The sequence below is a fragment of the Bacillus rossius genome, chromosome 15 (assembly GCF_032445375.1).
Source record: "Bacillus rossius redtenbacheri isolate Brsri chromosome 15, Brsri_v3, whole genome shotgun sequence".
Lineage (NCBI taxonomy): Eukaryota > Metazoa > Arthropoda > Insecta > Phasmatodea > Bacillidae > Bacillus > Bacillus rossius.
This window is the reverse complement of record NC_086342.1, coordinates 16,128,068-16,147,992: the sequence shown is the minus strand read 5'-3', so window position 1 is coordinate 16,147,992 and position 19,925 is coordinate 16,128,068. Positions and strand designations below refer to the sequence as shown.

The 19,925-nt window shown below is 40.0% G+C and overlaps 1 protein-coding gene across 5 annotated transcripts in view; it reads right to left on the bottom strand.

The window, feature by feature from the left end:
* The window catches only part of LOC134539537 (serine/threonine-protein kinase minibrain), a 332,550-nt gene that overhangs the window by 37,212 nt on the left and 275,413 nt on the right, over positions 1 to 19,925 (bottom strand). For all 5 annotated transcript variants that reach the window (XR_010076327.1, XM_063381641.1, XM_063381642.1 and 2 more), the window contains exon 2: positions 13,503 to 13,708. Coding sequence is in view for 4 of the 5 variants with exons in the window: in XM_063381641.1 (XP_063237711.1) it covers positions 13,503 to 13,708 (206 nt within the window). In the remaining variant the exon portion in view is untranslated. The remainder of the gene's footprint in view (positions 1 to 13,502; positions 13,709 to 19,925) is intronic.

Genomic DNA, 19,925 nt, shown 5'->3' with positions numbered 1-19,925 from the left:
ACAAAAATAAAAATTCAAACAGAATCTTACATACAACTTTATATAATGGTTATGGCATGCACTTACAACCACTTGAAACAAATTGTTTATACAGTCTGGGTGAAAGACAGAGTTAGAGAACATTTTCCCCTTAAATAACTATCGCTGGGGAATTTCAATGACTTTTCCTGGATTGCAAGTAGATTCCCTGATTTCCCCTGAACGATTGAAACTTCCCTGACTTTCCAGAATGGGAAAACCTGTGTATAAATTATACAGCCGCGAAAATGTAGAAAATGAACCTCTAGCGAGCGAAAATGACGCAACACCTGCCCGAATTCTTACGTAGCGACACAATTTGCAACAAAACCAATATGTTATGCTCATATAGTGAAATATTGAAGAAAAAAAAATTACCTGAAATAAAAACAATAATTTCAAAACGATACCATAACATGGTGGGTGAGACAATCATATGAAACAGGGCTTAACGCCTCATCGACATGGGCTTAGATACGATTGTGGGGGGGGGGGGGGGGAATCCGGCCCCTTGGAATCAAGAAGACACTGAATGTGTGCGCCTACAAAATCGTGACTGTGAAACAGAGTTCATAAACGTAAATGTTAAAATTATATTTTTTGGTACCTACCCTCTGCACCTGGTAGATAACACAACCTCAACATCAGACTGGTTTTACTACAATAGAATTTAAAAACTTAAAACGAACTCCAACATGATACCGCAAGTACGCGCATGAACTTAGCCCGAGTAAAAAATACTGTAAAAAAAATAATACATCCACAACATGCAGAGCAAATACATTACGGTGTCGAAGTGGGCATTTTATGGAATCAAAAACTATTTTGTAAATTATAGTAACTCTGCTTTATTTGACGCAATATTTTACGAAAGACTTTGGTTTTCATACAAACATGATTTAAAATATTGAGTCCAAAATATTTCATTGTGATCTGCAAACATTGGTTACTAGAAAAAGAGCAAAAATATATATAACGCAACAATATTTATATGAACATCTTATTTATTCCTAAACTGCAGGAAGGTACTAAAAATATCAAAATATATGACTGCAATTATATTCAGAGATATAATAAAAAAAACTACTATTAAAAATACACCAATTTAAATTTACTTAAAAAATTTCATCTACCAAAGTCTTATACAAAGCGCTAGGGAGTGCACGCGTATTTCACGCTTAAGTCAGTTTAGTTCTTGAAATATAAACTTAAAAAAATGTATCTTTCAAACCAAGTTCATGTTCGCCCACTGAGGTGCATGCAAACGGTAACTGAGATTCTGGCCTACCACGAAGTCGGGAAGCAAAAAATTCTAGTTTATCCAGACCAACACCATCTACAATCAGATCAGCTGTACTCACAATTTCTCCCGTCGCTGCCGCAGAAACACTCGTAGCTAATCTCAAAACAAGGCATTTAAATTTCTTCGTTCCTTTTTAATAAATATGTCTGGCCTGTCCCTCGAAAGCCGAACAAACGTGCTCAAGTCTCATCGTGTGAAATTCGAAGTCTCGTGAACAGTTCTGCACCGCGCCCGGGCATGGCCTGTACACTCACACAGTCGCGGGCCTATTTGACTCCCCGCGCGCTCAGGCGCTACAACGAGGTCTGGCCTCGACTCGCAACACACACCGGCCAACGTCTTTTTTTACAGGGCAGCCAACTGACACTTCCTATTGCCAACTGTCACGTAAACTCTCTACACGAGGAAACTGATTTCGCACTCCTGCGCGACTCCCCAGCTACATAATACAATTAAAAACAAGAAATAATTAAATCAACTAGGATTTATTAAAAAACTAAACCGACGATTAAATATAACATTTAGATAGTTAAACATATAAAATAAAACAAAGACACTTTTTTTATACAAAAAAAGCTTTCAAAGGCAAAATAGTATTTTGGCAAGAGGCCTGGCCACATTTTATAGAAAACTTTATAATACATACACAGAAAGTTTTGTTTAATGCGTGTATATAGGTCAAAACACGGGCAGTAAACAACAAAAAAGCGTCAAACAGAGATGACGTTTGTCGGTTAATCACCCCACCCCTCTTCTCGGAGAATTATCGCGAATCCTACAGCTGTGACGACTGAAGGATCAGAGACGACTGACGGATGAGAAGTTGTCAAAGAAGCTTTGAGGGAAACAGGAGTGCCCTGAGTAAACGTACATGCTCAAGGCAACGTCCGACATGTTTCCCACTCGCGAAAAAAACAATTCGGGTTAGAGCACGCCGGGAATCGAACCCGGATCACCTTGACCCGTGATTGGGGGGAGGGGGAGGAGTTTGTGATCCAAGCCAACAAGAATCTTTCACCAGGTTCCACACAAGAAGTTAGTCATTTTAACAGCGATATTAGACTATACTATGTCCTACACTTGCATTCAAAGTAAAGAATTCTGAAGGAAACAGACATCACCCCCTTCTGAATTCGTCAAATGACTATCTGCCTATATAGAATACAGGCGATTCAGAACTGACAGGAACTGTAAGGAAAAAAAAAAAAAACAACAGTGAACTCAATTTACACGGGGTCGCGTTTTGCGAATAAATTAATAAAAAATTAACATTAATTTCTTATAGTTTTGGCTATTGAAAACAGGCTTATATATTAAGGGCCACGCTTACCTTAGCATACAAATAGTGTGCACAGAGCTTCAGAAAAAATTACCCGAATCAAAAACTACTCAAAATATCCTAAATGTGTGTTTACGAAAGGCATTTAAGGATACGTTGAAATCGGATCTGTTGTTCACGGATTTGGTTTTTTTAACAGTACTTTCTTGGATAGTGAAAATGGCTCAAACGTGTGTTATCAAAACAATTTCTACGCAAAGCACTAAAACGACATGCCACAAACCCTGATCTTTATTATCCACCATATTATGTAAAGGTTAACACTAAAATCTCATAGTTGCGCTATGATTGGCGTAAATACTGCGCGCTAGTTCAGAGCTTCGCGCTTGAGAGTCGATACCGCGCTAGAAGCACCAGCGAACGTCGCACTTATCACTCCTCCCTCACTCACACAAATACTACCCTAAATAGGCGGGGCATTTAATGATTACCGTGCTGGGAAGTTAACAATCAAAATCTTACTAGGAACTTTAAAATATCTTTCGAGATATTTGAATCATCATATTATGTTCTGATATTTGCAAAACAATTCTTACGCCATCGGACGAAAAAGCTGATTTCACGCGAGTTACTACTACGCACTGCCGTAACAGAGCAATATTAGGTATTGCATTTAAACTAGTACAAGCACATTGGCTTGGACAAGTGTCCAAAATGAGTGCACATATCGAATGTGTTCAACGTGAAACCACTATCAATCACCGTGCTCATGCACATTTTAACTGATACGAAACGCCGCGGCAGAAAAGAAACCATTTCAATATAACAGCGGGGAATTTATTTTTCTCTCCCAAGTTAAACCATTTTTATTCCATCGCGGAGAGATTAATTTTATTATTATTAGTGGACATTTGCGGTCGGCACCGGACCTCGCTCAACGGTCGCGCACGTGTTTTATGAATGCCGAAACAAATGAGTAATGTACCTAGCACGGTTGCGGGAAAAGGGGGGGGGGGGGGGGGGTGGAAGAAGAGCAGCGCATGGCAACCCCCCCCCCCCCCCATATTTTCCCGGGCAACTCTCGTCAATACTTTCTATAATTCAATAATATCCGAGACTGCGGATGCGCTTTTAAAATCGCATCAGAACCTCGTTTACTTTTTTTTTTTCGCTCTCTCTCTCTCTCTTTCTCCCTCTCTCTCTCTCCTTTCTCGTCCAACCGACTTCGGAAAACACCTCGAAAAAAAAAACCACAGGTGTAAAGAGGTCAGAATTGGAAATGACGGAAGACGCGTGACAGTTGTTGTCCACAAGGGCCACCAGTTTCTGAATTCTTTCGGAAACGGGGTCACCAAGACGCGTAAACAGGTCTGGTGGGGATAGAGGAATGGGGGAGGGGGGAGAGGACACTATACGTGGCCCCGGCCGCGAGAGCAAGAGAGACAGATGACGAATGTGTCGGGGTCCCGGCCGGCAGGCGATAGCGGGACTGCATCACAAACATTTTGACAGCCGCGGCGGCCGGGGTGGTAAATAATAAAATTTGATTCATTGCGCCTGCAGTGTGAAACAAATGAACGGGCAAACAAACAAACAAACAAACAAACAAACAAACAAACGAGCGTGCGTGCGTGCGTGCGTGCCAGAGGGAGGGCCGAGCGACCGACGCAGGGCTGAAGCGGGGAGGACGACAGACGCCGCCGAGAGAGATCGAGAGAGAGAAAACGAATCTCCGGCTTTCGATTTATCGCAGATACGTGCGACGGATCAGACACACTGTGTAACTAGGCGGGGCGAAACGAGACGAGGCCCATGCAACTGCAACTCCACGCACTTACAGGGGGCCCGCCCACCCGGGTACACACACACACACGATGCGCACGCTCCTCGCTCTGATGTGTTCAACTACACGTGCATTCACAGTTTTGCGCACGCTTCAAAATGAGAACACAACCTAGTGGTTGCTTTGTATCCCCCAATCCATGTCTGCCTGGCTGGGTCGCCAAATGGCGCCCAGAGCTCGAGTATCTATAACCCACAAAAGGTTCCTAGAAAGTGTCCCCATGAAGAAAAACATTAAAAAAACCATTGCACTTGCCTAAACAAGTTTCGTTTCATAATTTAATCTGACATGAATTTTGTGAACAGCGAAAAAAAAAAAAAAAAAAAAGTTTTCACGAAATTTTGGGTGTGAAAAATTCTAAACGCAATATCGTAAGTTGTAAAGAAATCAGCAGGGAGTCTTTGTATAAAATATGTCATCATAAATTACAGTGTTTTAACACACAGCTGGTCTGGAAATCTTTTCAAGAAATATGCATGGTCCCCTTATGATATGGCAACAGCCCTTAAATCCGGCACGTTTGGGACCAAGGCCGTGCTGAATTAGCCACTTTGCCGTATTATCGAACGCAAATATAGTTTTAAAGGGAATACTAGAAAAAAGAGTTGCATCTAAACAAGTTTTTAATAAGCTGCACTGTTGCTTTACGATATGCGTACACTGTTGTAATATTAAGCAAAATCGTTAAAAAAAACACGAATCCGCTGGGAAAAAATTCCGAACGCTATTTGCACGATCGGTGGCGGACTACAAAACACCGAATACATAGAACGATTCTGACCTTCAGTGCGGAGGATTTAACATTGTCAAAACTATCTTGAAGTAAACACCACGTGCGCTTGTTTTCAAATGGTACTCAGACCGACACAAGTCTTAGTTAAATTCCATACAGACGCCGTACGTATGAACTATTCACAGAATATCAACCACTAAATGAATAGAACCCATGGATATATTAGTCTACGGAGTGAACGTCTGGTTAGTAAAACAAACCATGGCTGTATATAAATGCAAATGCTTAGAAGTTTATAATAGCTTGACAGGAGATCGCTAGGAAAAATAAAACAAATGGCATAAGATATAACAAATTAAACTTCATTTTAAGTATGAAAAAAAAATTGTTTTGCTTACAAGGTGGGCGGTCGTTCTCATTTGACTAAAAATATTTAACACCACACAGGTTGCGCACACCTACTCCCTATCTTATTACCCCAATGATCGAAACTGAAACATGCAAAGTGAAAATTTGACAGTTCAAACGAAGAGCCATCTGTGCGCGCCACCAGGGATGTGTCTATAAATAAACAGCCGGTGAACCAAATCCAGGCATTCTTATGAACTTTTTAAATAACATTTTATTACAGGAATTTTTATATCGCATGCTCTCAAGGCCTCCATTCAAAAACATACTTTTATGCAATACGAAAAAATTAAAACAATACAAAATAGATCTACTATTCGCAGCAAAGTGCCGATTTTAAGTGGAATAGTCTTCGACTATTAATATTTAATGCGCAGCTAAGAACTAAAGTGAGGCATAAGCAATATATAGAGAGAGGTTAGCTGGAGACATCTAGAAATTATTTTTTTGGGACTTCCAACATCGTCACTATTTCGAGACTTTCGCGTGACGTGAAGACACTGTAATGGACAGTTTTATTGACAAATAAAACCGTTCAAAGTAGTTCAAAGTAGTAGTTCTACGGCGCGGTCCAGCCAGCGCGGGGAAGAGGAAGGGGAAGGGGAAGACACTCCCATTACACGGTCGGTGCGCAGCGCGGGCCCTTCACGACTGTCTACGTCACGCCGGCCTACCCCCCCCCCCCCATGTCCGCCACAGTGGCTCGCCTACCGTAGGGTCCGCCCTTACCCGACACAGGTGGGTCTCTTCACACGAACATTTCCTGCAATATTACCTCAGGCATTACAGATGGGTAACATCTTGACTCTCGGTATATGGCATTATGAAGGGAGTAATGGGAGTGAATGGGTGTGGCAGATGGCAAGAGCCAAAGTTCACAAAGCCAAAGGTAAACTTTATATTACTAACTCTTAAGTGAATTTTAATAATATGAGCCGTACTTTAATGAAATTTTTGTCGCAGTTCATGTCAAAAGCCGGGGTTTCGTATTTTTCTTCCTTCAAGTCTCTTTTCTCTTTTATCGTGGCCGTTTCATTATTTGGTTTACAATTTCGGTATGCAAATGGGATAATTCGATAGTCGACGTGGTTGCTTCGGCAGCTTCGAATTCTAAAGCCGGGTGCGGAAACCACCTGTGATTCGCTTTCATAAAATTAGTTGAACACCATTTGTGTACATTTATCACGCTCGGCATTATTTTAAAGAATTCTACGTTAAATCTCGTGTCCGAGTTACGCATTCTACGTGTATTTTCAACACGAGAGCATGTGACTTTGCTCGTTACCAAAGTTAGATATTGAACATTTTGTCTTGCTTAGCCTTTTTTTTATACAACAGAAACGTTCGGATCAGTTCCGAAACCCTTACCCGCTGAAGCAAGCAATAAACACACAAACATCGACAGACGAGTGTAATCAGTAGGAGTCAGGAATTTGGTTACGAAGGTGCCCAACCAAAATAAAGCACTTCTGACGTTAAACGTTATAGTTGCAATGTTATCATCATGGGTAAAAATAAAGACTTTCGGATGTACCAACGAAAAAATAGTCTATTTAGGCCTACCTGACGCCTTAAGCATGTTAAACTGTTATAAATGTCTGTAAATTTGCTGTCTTTTCAACGTAGAATTTACCTAGCTAAATTCTTAGCTCTAGATAACCGAATTCCGACTTCAGAGTTGTGTTACGTTGTAAACAGGCAAAAAAAAAAAAAATGCTCGTGGAGGGATGTTTGTTGTAGATCTAACATATTTTTTTAACGATTTTGTTTGTACTTCATTTTGACTTTCGCGAGGACGTGTTTCAAATGAAGTAAACTGAGTATCCGTAAATCTAAGAAACTACACGTAAATCCACGAAGTGTGGTAATCTACGCTCTGCACCCGGTAGATAACACAAACCCAACACCCGACTGGTATTATTGAAATAGGATTTAAAACAAACTCTAACATGATACCAAAAGTTCCCCCCAAAAACCAGCCCGAGTGTTAAGAAAAATAATGTGAAAGGTACACAAGTACACCTTACAAACCAGAGAAAATACATTACGTTGTCGAAGTGGGCTGTTTGTGGAATCAAAAACAATTTTGTTAATCATAATAACTAGGCCTATGTTTTGTTTGACGCAATATTTTACGAAATGCTTGGTTTTTATACAAACATGAATTAAAATATAGACTCCAAAATATTTCATTGCAATCCCGCAAAAAATTGGTTACTAGAATAAGCGCAAAAAGGTATAACACTAAAATATTAAAAAATATTATTTTTAAATTACTAAAAAATGTTCATCAATAAAGTCGTATACAAAGCGCTGGGGGAGTGCGCGAATATTTCGTGTTTAAGTCACTCGTTTACTTCTTGTTATATAAACTTAAAAAAAAAATCTCTAAAACCAAGTTCATGTTCGCCCACTGAAGTGCACGCAAAACGGTAACCAGAGATTCTGGCCTACCACTAAAGCCGCGTAGCAAACAAATTCTAGTTCATCCAGACCAACACCTACAATCAGATCAGCTGTACTCACAATTTCTCCCGTCGCTGCCGCAGAAACACTCGTAGCTTATCTCAAAACAAGGCGTTTAAATTTCTTCGTGCCTTTTTAATAAATACGTCTGGCCTGTCCCTCGAAAGCCGAACAAACGTGCTCGAGGCTCGACGTGTGCGGAATTCGAAGTCTCGTGAACAGTTCTGCACCGCGCCCGGGCATGGCCTGTACACTCACACAGTAGCGGGCCTATTTTACTGCCCGCGCGCACAGGCGCTACAACGAGGTCTCGCCTCGACTCCGGCGGACTACGTATGTCCCGTCACTTCGCAACACGCACCTGCCAACGTCTTTTTTACAGGGAAGCCAACTGACACTTCCTATTGCCAACTGTCACGTAAACTCTCTACACGAGGAAACGGATTTTGCACTCCCGCGCTACACCCCAGCTACATAATACAATTAAAAAAAAAAAAAACAAGAAATAATTAAGTGGGCTAGGATAAATAACTTCTAATTAATAAACTAAACTAACAATTAAATATAACATTTATATATTTAAAAAATAATTGAACAAAGATAAATCAATTTATTTTATATAAAAAAAACACGTTTTAAAGGAGAGACCGTATTTTGGACACTTTAATTAATAAACTAAACTAGCAATTAAATATAACATTTAGATATTTAAAAAAATAATTAAACAAAAATAAATAATTCTATTTTTTATATAAAAAACAGGTTTTAAAGGAGAAACCGTATTTTGGACAGAGACCTGGATATTTTGTGACCAGTGTTATTCGTTAATTTACGATTAAAATATTTTATCAGTGTAATTTCGAGGTAAATCTGAGTTTCGTTTATTTGGGCCTCAAGGGAATAAATAGCTTTGCAGTAATTCAAACGAACTTTTCACGAAACATAGAAATTCTGCTATCATATATACACAATAAGAAAACAAATTAATCCTATTTTTTTTTATAGCAAAAACCATGTGTTAATTCATATAAAATTGGTATCCTTATATAACCATTGTTTTTATTATTAAATATGTCCGTTTGTTCGAGAATCGCGCAAAAATACTGGACCGAAATCGATGAAACATTTTGTGTTTAAAAAAAAGCTAATTATTATAATTAAAAACTGGTGTGTTTATACATATAAATGTATATATTGTTACGATTACGAAGATATGTAACAATAAAATGACTTTTTTTCACAACCAAGTGCACCCAATATAAGGTAAGCTCCAATTTTTACCAACGATACTGTGTACCACATATACAATGTAATTTATTTATTATATCACAATCAATAACGATTTCACGACTTGAAATTTTTTTAATAACATGATGCGATAATCAAAGGGGGAAAAAAATCACCGTGCGATTATTCGCACGGGCACGCACGCACGCTAGGTTTACATATTTAATTTATCTTAGCAAGGGGCTTGCGCTAAGTCACTGGTTAAGACAGTGACTGAGAATATGTGAAATACTCGCGGCATGGCGTGCTGCAAATAACACTTTTGTATCTCGCTGGATCGTTGGAACGCAGCCACGACCAAGACAAATTGTACATGATGACCTAGAAGTAGTCCTGGATAGCTACAAAGACCATGATGAATAGTTTGAAAGCAAAGCAGCAACAGGTGGTGATGATCTGCAATAAAGTAAGTCTGCATTTTTTTCCCCACACAGAACAGGTTTTTTTTTCTATTTGCTAAGATTCTTCTACAGGCTACAAAAAAAAATCTTTATAATGTTCGCTAGGAACGGAAATTGAACTTCATTCCTTACAAGATCGGAACAACTCGACTATGGAATAGCTAAGGGCAAAAAAAAAAAAAAGGTATTGGTTAGATAAATTCATACGTGTTGCGACGAAGTACGTTTCACCTTTAAAAAAAAATGCATTCCACATTGCAACGCCTGCCTCCTTATTTCTCAAATGTTAAAAACATTTCTCGCTCAATTGAAAAGGATAGACCTCAATTTATTATATGCAGATCGCCAACTTTACTTCATTAATTGTATTCCAACTCGTCACGAGTGTCACTACCCCATTGGCACCGGGTTAGATTCCAGTGGTTAGAAGCTAATTATAAATGATAAAATATATTTGGGGTATTTTTTTTTCAGATAAAAGTATTTTAATCCGTAAAACTACTGGATGAGAAACGTTACTTAATTTTACACAAACGTGATTTGAAGATTTTTTGATGTGTAAACATCTCATCTCTAGGTGGACGGTATTTGGTAGGAGTGTTTTCGTAAATGGAACGGAAGTTGACTGGAACGTAAATGAGTAAATACGGTGCTGCTTCCTGCGGAAGTCTCATAAATCTGAAAAAGATGGCCAACCCGCGTGATTCTAGCGGATATTTTGCTTTCGTGAACATCACAGAATGTACATCGCTCACAGGTATTAAAAAATTAAACTTTATAATAGTACAGCTATCCTTTAATACTTTGTTATATTTGAAAGTCATAAATATAAATAACTACAAAATTAAAAATACGTTACAATCCTATCATTAGTTAAGATTGAAATGTTGAGATAGCACAGCGTTCATTGTAATGTAAAGTCATCACAAATTGTTAGCCAACATATATTTGACGCCATGAAAAATAAAATAATTTAGAGATGAAGTTTTTACTGTTAAATCTTCAGTGTTGAACTAGCTCAATAAGGTTAAGGTTTGTTTGTAGGAAGTATTTACTTATTGATTTAGGACGTTTGAGCAAAAACTAATAAACACACACATACTCAGTGTTCTAATACGTATTTGAAAAACTTTGAAGTTAATTTTATTTTAAAGTATCTATTGAACTACAACTTTTGATTTGAAAAATACTTAAGAGATAGCACCGCGTTCGTAATGCTATAGATAACCGACAAAATCTTAAATATCTTTGAAGCCATTTTTGTTTCAACACAATTTTCCTGGCTAATAAATGGTCGGAATTTTTAAAGTTGCGATTATATCTTTTGAAAGAACGTGTGATTCGCGTCAAGAATGTAGATTAAAAATTTTTCGTACATTTATCACGCTCGGCATTATTTTAAAGAATTCTACGTTAAATTTCGTGTCCGAGTTTCGTATTAAGTTTATTTGCAACATTATACAACGTAAATTTGCTTGTTACCAAGGTTAGATGTTTACATATCACTAGTGTTTACTGAAAAAAATCAAAATTTTCCCCCACCAATGCTGAAAACATTCTTAGAAGCCCTACAGCAACATACATTTCAAAATAAAAATCAATCTTGTTTAAAACCTTTTTTTTTTGTTATATATTAATTTTAACACTGACAATTTTCTTTGACAGTACGTGCAGTATTGATCCGAAGAATTGTAAGTTATTCAAAATACCATATCAGTATAAATTATATACAGAGTAGATATCATCAACCCCAAAATTCACTAGCATTTGCATTTCATACAATATTGACGAGTTACTATAGTCTTGAAGAAATCACAGCTACTTTTGTTGATAAAAATTAAACCTATAACCTACGTGTTACACGTGATTATCAACCTCAATGATCTGTAATATGAAATAAATTACAATTACTACACATTCAAGTCAAGTTTTATTAGGGTCTACTTTCCAATGTGCGCAAAAAAAAAAATACTGAAACTCCGTAATACAGAAGACAGAAGTTCCACAACGAGACCAAAAAACCATTAGACCTGTCGGTTTATTGTCTTTCGCCACTGACCTCAGCTAAATACCTTACGAATTAACATCGTTCAAAAATTATTTTCAAAGGACAAACATAAGTCGTCTTGAATTCATCCGTTTTCAAACTACAATTATTATTTGTTTTTATCAAATATTACAGTCTTTAACGGGCTGCCTTGACACACGTGAAAATTTACCTTAAGTTCATTACCATCCAATGCCATATCTGAGTTATGCGAAAATAAATTACGAATGGAAAGTTACTTTAAAACATTATTTTTTTCAATCCAAGATCCTTAGAACCGGCTGTGCAAGGGCGTAAAGGAGAAATGAGAGACAACGAGGTAACATGAGACAGGGCTGCGGAAGGATCGACCACGGCCTGTGCAGTAAGAAACCACCCCAGCCCTTCCCCGCACTGACGGGAGACTGGCGATCAGAATGGTTGGGAGTGGAATTATAACCCGTGCCCTCGAGAGATGCGAGTGCAGTGTACAACCACTGCGTCACCTCGCTCCACATGATAGAGAGAGAGAGAGAGAGAGAGAGAACGAGGGAATAGAGAATGAGTGAGGGAGATGAAGGGGCGAAAGACTGAGAGGGAGAGTTAAGGCAGAAATAGGAATGAGAAAAAGAGGGAGAATGACAGGGAGGGAGGATGAGAGACACAGAGAGGATAAGATAGAGAGAGAGAGGATGAGAGAGAGGGAGAATGAGAGACAGAGGATGAGGGAGAGGGAGGAGAATAAGAGAAAGGTGGTGGATGAGAGGGAGGGGAAAATGAAAGGGAGAATGCGAGGGAGGGAGAATGAGTGACAGAGAGAATACGAGGGAGGGAGAATGAGAGAAATATGGAGGATGAGAGGGAAATGAAAGGGAGAATGACATGAATGAGACAGAGAGAGGACGAGAGGGAGGAGATTGAGAGACAGAGTATGGGAGGGAGGGAGGATGAGAGACAGAGAGAAGATGAGAGACAGAAAGAGGATGAGAGGAAGTGAGGGAGAATGAGTGACAGAGAGAGTACGAGGGAAGGAGAATGAGAGAAAGATGGAGGATGAGAGGGAGGGAAAAGTAAAGGGAGAATGACACGAATGAGACAGAGAGAGGACGAGAGGGAGGAGATTGAGAGACAGAGTATGGGAGGGAGGGAGGATGAGAGACAGAAAGAGGATGAGGTAGAGAGAGGGAGAATGAGAGAGGATGAGAGAATGAGAGAGGATGAGAGAATGAGAGAGGATGAGAGAATGAGAGAGGAAGAGAGGGAGGGATGATGAGAGACAGAGAGAGGATGAGAGGAAGTGAGGGAGAATGAGAGAAAGAGGGAGGATGAGAGGGAGGGGAAAGTAAAGGGAGAATGACATGAATGAGACAGAGAGAGGACGAGAGGGAGGAGATTGAGAGACAGAGTATGGGAGGGACGGAGGATGAGAGACAGAAAGAGGATGAGGTAGAGAGAGGGAGAATGAGAGAGGATGAGAGAATGAGAGAGGATGAGAGAATAAGAGAGGAAGAGAGGGAGGGATGATGAGAGACAGAGAGAGGATGAGAGGAAGTGAGGGAGAATGAGAGAAAGAGGGAGGATGAGAGGGAGGGAAAAGTAAAGGGAGAATGACACGAATGAGACAGAGAGAGGACGAGAGGGAGGAGATTGAGAGACAGAGTATGGGAGGGAGGGAGGATGAGAGACAGAAAGAGGATGAGGTAGAGAGAGGGAGAACGAGAGGACGAGCGGCACCCACCTCGTTGATGTGCTTGTAGGTCTTGATGAGGTCGACGCTGAGCTTGCGCAGCGGCGCGGACGCGGGGTCGCGGAAGTTGTGCGGGATGCGCGCCTGCATGGCCTGGATGTCGGAGGGCGCGCCCAGGGAGGCCGCGAGCTGCTCCTCGGGCACCAGGCGGCCGTACAGCGGGCCATGCCGCTGCCTCGCGCCGCCCGCCTCCGCGGCTGCAACACGAGCCGCCCCGCCTTACCCTCGTGTATCCAGTCATAACAAGAGTAAGGTCGCGTGCAACAGTGGGGATTAAGGTGGGGGAAAATAGAGTAAAAAAAAACAACATAAAAACAGGTTTTGAAAAAAAAATGTTCTTTATTTTGTTGTTGTCACCCATGAAATAAATTTGTATTCCGAAAAAATGCACCTCCCCTTTCCCTAATCGGAGCTGAATATGCTCTTCGTTTTGAATGCATGACCCACCAGCGTGAACATAGAAAATTAACTTTCGGTGTGTTACAAAAAAAAAAAAAAAAAAAAAAAGAAAAAAAAGAAAAATTAAATACATAATTTTGAATATTTCCCGAAATTAAAAAAATTGTGAGAGAACATGTGTAAAATAATCGAGCACAAAAATTCACATCCTTAGGAGCAGTGTATTCGGTCCGGCGACAGGTTTGGTGTCCGCCATCTTGGATTTATGACGTTGCAGCGGCCATCTCAGATGACCTTGGCCTTGAGCAACATGGCGATAGTGCACCCTGGCAGACGAAAACAATATGGAGACACTGATGTCATATTGGCTGACGTATTATATGCATTCCATTAGTGGTGGGGAGTCTGTCGGTGGCTTCCACGGAGGAAGGATCTGTCACAATTTTTCGTCCTCATTAGATTCTAACCGATGACTCCGAGCTCCATGATGTAGGTGCGTTTTAAAATTAACTTTTTATTAAAATTGTATCTAACTATTTTTTTTATAAAATTTAATTTGTTCCCAATTTTCTAGCTTAATAATTACGGATTTTGCAAGATGGCATTCGTAATGAAAATTGAAACGATGGCATCATAATTCGAAATGGTTGGATGTTTTTTAATTATTTAATTATTTTCATTAATTTTTAAAAAAATTCCCATTTTTCAGATAATTACAGGTTTTAAAGATGGCGGCCATAACGAAATTTGAAAATTGCGGAATCCAAGATGGCCGTCGTGATGTCATAATCCAAGATGATGTACACAGACACCAACACCACACCCTGCATCCTGGTACCGGACTGGCTAAGCTACACCACTCTTAGGATTCTAAGTTCGACTTGTTTTTTTATGTATACTAACTCCAGATCTTTGCGAAGAAATATCTTGAAAATGGAACTAAAGTAAATTTGCATGCACTTGTCAAGATCTAATGGGGAATAAAAAAAATCAACTGCTAATGAGTGACTATTAAATAATTAGCCCGCGAACTCTTTTGCTATTAATATTTATATTTTACGAAGAACAGATAACTTATATACTAATAATAAAACTGTTCGTGGCAAGAAGTCTGTACAGTGGATGAAATGATGAAAAACGTATTGCAAACGGTTATTTGCATTATTGAGAACTCAAAAAATAATTAATTTTTTTTTTACTGTTTGTCTGTCTGTTCGAGCATAAATCGAAAACTACAGGACGGATTTTTATGTATTTTTTTTTTAAATGTAAAACTCTTTGGTTAACTTAGAAACTAGGATATGTCTAAATACAAAATTTCACCCCTAAGGGGGTGAAAAAGGGGTGGATATGGTTTTCTGATAGTTAATTATATCTCTGAAACTAATCAAACTTAAGTCACCCTAACTAATGATTTGGTACCAAGTGGTGATTTAAAAACTTTTGAAAGAAATTTTTTTTTACATATAACTCAAACCTATAATACATTTTTTTTTTTTACTGGGAACCATGATTAATTGGCAAATCAACTTTCTTCGGCCGTCGCGTTAAATAATTTACTCGCACGTGTGTACATTCGGATAATTCTCGCCCCTCCGCTGAATCGGTGCACTCGTACACGTGACGAATTCGAGTTTCAACCCGGTGAGGAAGCAAACTTCGTTTAGCGTTAACTGTAACGAGATTAACCCCTGGGGTGATTCGACGCGCGTCGACACACGACCGGCGACGGACTGGGCGTTTATCGCGAACAACCCTGCAGTTGAAAACCACCCCCGTGTCAATCACGTATCCGTCGCACTCGATCGCGACAAAAAAAAAAAAACCCCGTTCCATTAAACACCTGGGAAATCTTTCATTAACCTGCATGTTTTATCGACCCAATTCCAGCACTCTAGTAAATTCTAGATGTTATGCTTTCAATAAATTTCATTACACTAATTAAACTACTTTACGCTGGAGCACCAAGACTCAAAAATAAGGGTTCAGGTGGTTGGATATGCTACACCCGTACCCTAACCGTATTACTGGTGCACGATAGGAAAATGATTTTGGTATCCTATCCGTTGCCGATCTGTTGCCCAAACTTCCTCCTACGCGTAGAGCCCACCTTTTCGTTGATTTCGTTCAGATGGCTAATCCGCGTCTGCCGCCATTAACTCGTATGTAGTTACTTTCGTGAACATCGGAGGACGTACCAAGCGTGGTACGCCAAATAAAACTTTATGGTAGCGAAAATATCCTGGAATAAATTTTGGACATGTCATGGGCTGTAACAAGAAATAATCGCAACTTAAAAAAGTATACTTGAGAAAAAAAAAAAAAAGGCTATTACATTTTATGTGACGGTGCAGCTATCTCTACGATTTTTGCAGTAACAATTTATTGTATCGATGGATGCGAATCGTCCGCTTAAATGCGTTGGAACCAGCGACTTTTTTCCCCTCCAGACATAAAAAAAAATAGAAACACGCATAGTTCGCATGATAAAGTTGAATGTAATCCATCTCGCATTTTCATTTAAGCTAACAGGTGTGGGTTTCTATGAAGTGTTAGTTTATTCATTATTAATTTAAGGTCATTAGTTTCTTAATAAAGGTTGTAGTTTTAATTAAATAATTATTATTTTATGTTTAAATTACTTGTGAACATTTTATTTTAAGTAAAAATAAATCTACCTAGTATGAAATTTAAAAAAACCAAAGGAATAAGCTACGTATTTAACACAATAATAGCTAATGATATAATTTATAGCAATAAGATAAACACAATGTATTAATGCATATTTGTTTAAAGCACTGTTTTTCTAAACCAGTAATCTGTTATTTTTTTAAAAAAAGTAAGACAAGTTTTTGAAGTGACGAGGTTTTGAACGATATTCAAAATGGTCCCCCAGCACCACAACCAAGCACTTTACCACTACGCTACCGAAACTTTTATGGGTTAAGGTAAAAACTAAACTTATTAACAGTGACATGAATTTTCATTACGTATTTTAAAACTTGCGATTACTTCTTTCTATTATTATTTTAGTTTACCAAATATATTCCAGGGTAGTTTTGCTATCATAAAGTTTGTTACGTTCCCTAATGTTTAGAAAAAGGACTATGTACGGGTTTATATCGCTAAACGTGGGTCCGCAATATTGTCGAGTTCGTCTGTTGGGTAGAGCAGAAAAATATCGTCTGTTGGGTAGAGCAGAAAAATAAAACACGTTCTATTACGGTTTTGGCTAAGACTTCGGGTATGGAAACTATTATACCCAGAGCCAGACTCCTTGGAAGGGTGTTGTAATGCTACATACACGAGAGCAGGCGCGCTAACAGAAAATACGTATGAATACCGTTGAGCAAAAGGGTATCATGGATTCCTGGTTTTACGGACACAAGTAATCTCACCAAGCGGTTTAAGCATTTATAATATTTAATAAGTTATGGTTCTGGCAATATTATGTTTATCATCCCGGTCTTACAGTTACAATTACCTCCACAGTGAAGGGCTCCCCCCTGATCTAAAACTCGCCTGGTTGCCAAACGTCCGTGCCTCGTTGACGACGTGTGAATAGTTTACGGGTCCCATACTCTTACTTCAGCCAGTCTCCCCTAATTTTCCCCGTCCCATCTAACATTTTCCCCTCTCTCATCGCTGGAAATACATAAGATTATACCCCAAAACAAAAACTGACTGCATAATGTTTTCCTGCACAGTACACAGTTTTCACCGTTTTTATTCCCATTAGAACCAGGTATCCATGCAACTCTACCAGTGTGAGAAAAAAAATAGTTTCGATCGACAAAAAAAAAACAACACGTTATTGATTGTGATCGTGCGAACAGACTATAGATATGTGATTGTTCTTCAATTCAATACACAATTTTTTTTGTATACCTCACATTAATCAATTATTTCTTGAATTCAGATACGGATTAGTAACGGAACGCGAAAAAAAAAAAGACTGCAAATAACATGCTGCATGGTATGAACTATTTTAATAAGGTATCGCAAGTTTCCCTAGGTCCTACGAGTTTTTCCCACCCCTGATGTGTCCGTGTGTCCGCGCGAGGCTGGTCGGAAGAAGCGCGCACGACAGCAGCGAAGGTACCCGACCTGGACGAACTCCAGGTACTCCAGGTACTCCAGGTACTCCCGCGTGGCTCAGGTGGAGGGGATACGGAGGAGGGGATGGGTAAGGTACAAAAGGGGGGGAGGGAGGGGAGGCACACCGTAGCCGCGAGACGAGGAAGGAAGACGTCTGTCTCCCTCGGTGCCGGAGAGATAATTACTCGCGCGGAGTCGTCATTAGAGCGGCGGAGTGGCGCGAGAGGTCACGTGTTCGACTCGCCCTCGTAATGACGGCAGCGAAGGCGCGGCGCTAATAACGAAGGCGCCCGGAGAGGCCGCGACGATCGAGGGTCGGCGCCTCTTCTTCGGGCGTCGGCGTCGGTCTGTTTTTTTTCTTCCCCCCCCCCTTTTTTTGGGAAGGAGAAAGAGGGGGGGGGGGGGGGGAGAACCCCTAAGCCGATCTCCCACATATACATTACACAGACTTCTAATTATATTACATGGAACTACAATTTATTTTGCTATACCAATTGCTAACCAGCTGACTTTCAACTTCAAAAACACCACAGACTATAATACATTCAAGAATATTTACTATATTTGGAAAGTGAAGATGATTTTGTAAGAATGTAGCGAGTCTGTCAGGGGCACGTGTTGTGTGAGTGGATTTCCATAGGCCTCGTCCTTGCATGGAACGAACCACTTAGCCCGGTGTCAGCCGACCCATGGCCGGCGAGGCCACATTCACAGGATAAAGTTTGTGTGTGTGTGTGTATACACATACACGGGCTACGATTTTGGTTAAATACTTTCTCATTTTGTGCATTAAACTGTATTATTAACTTCTAAAGTTTCATCGCTTCTAGTTTTTAACGTATTACAAGCCGTAAAATCACACAAAAAAAAACCCACCAGAACAAATGTATCGACAATAAAGGATTAACCCTTTATTATTTCAATGAAATCATTTTAAGACAGGAAGAATTTTTTTTCTGAGACTGTAGCTATTTGTACAATTAAACATCACTCAAGACGCCACGTGTTCCATCTTAAATACTTCCTCTTGTTATTCCATACTCTGTTATTGGCCATAATTAAACGCGTATTTTCGGGATGAGCTTGCCGTGGAAGTTTGTCGGGCAGAAAATTCCGACTCAATCTGTACATCCTCTACAGCTGTGTGTATAGGTATATCTTGCTGGGAGTGAAAGCCCCCCCCCCCCCCCCCCCAGCACTAAGCGCGTGCTGAAAGGGACCGAGGAGATAGTTTCGCCAATTTAAATAGCCCCGTGGACGACTGCGCTGCTAGCACTAATACCCCGGCCTCCCCAAACTGCATGCACGAGACGCAGAAGAATCATATTAGGTAGAACGGGAAGCGAGGGGGGGGAGGGGGGTTGTGGAGAGGTGGGAAGTGGGGGGGGGGGGGGGGGAGCGTGGAGGCTGGAAAATTAATTTTATACATTAGCTGAGGTAATCCGGCGTGTAATTGGAAGCCACGCGCGGCAGGTGGCGGGACTTGCCGAGTGCCCGCGCTGCCAACATGGCGGCAGCATATTATTGCGATGGCCCCGTGTTCAGTGTGCGTGTGTGTGGTTTTTACAACTGGGCACGCGCTCGCCAGCTTCACAGCTCGGCCGCAGCGATGCAAAATTTTGAGTATTTCTGGACTATTTTTTTTAAAAGTATTTTTAGAGATAACATTGAACAAGCTGCACACTCGTCTTAAGTTTACCCTGCCTAAGTTTACAATTTTCTACCACTTAATTTTTTTTTGTTGAAAATAATCCAATGTTAGTTAAGGCCCCCGCCTAACCGGGCACACGTACGGTGTGCAGAGCTACAGAAAAAACAACGCGATTTCAAAACTACTCAAGATATCCGAGTGGGGTCTGCTTACGAAAAACATTTTAAGAGTTCGCTGAGTGCCATAAAGTACTTTTGATTTCGGAT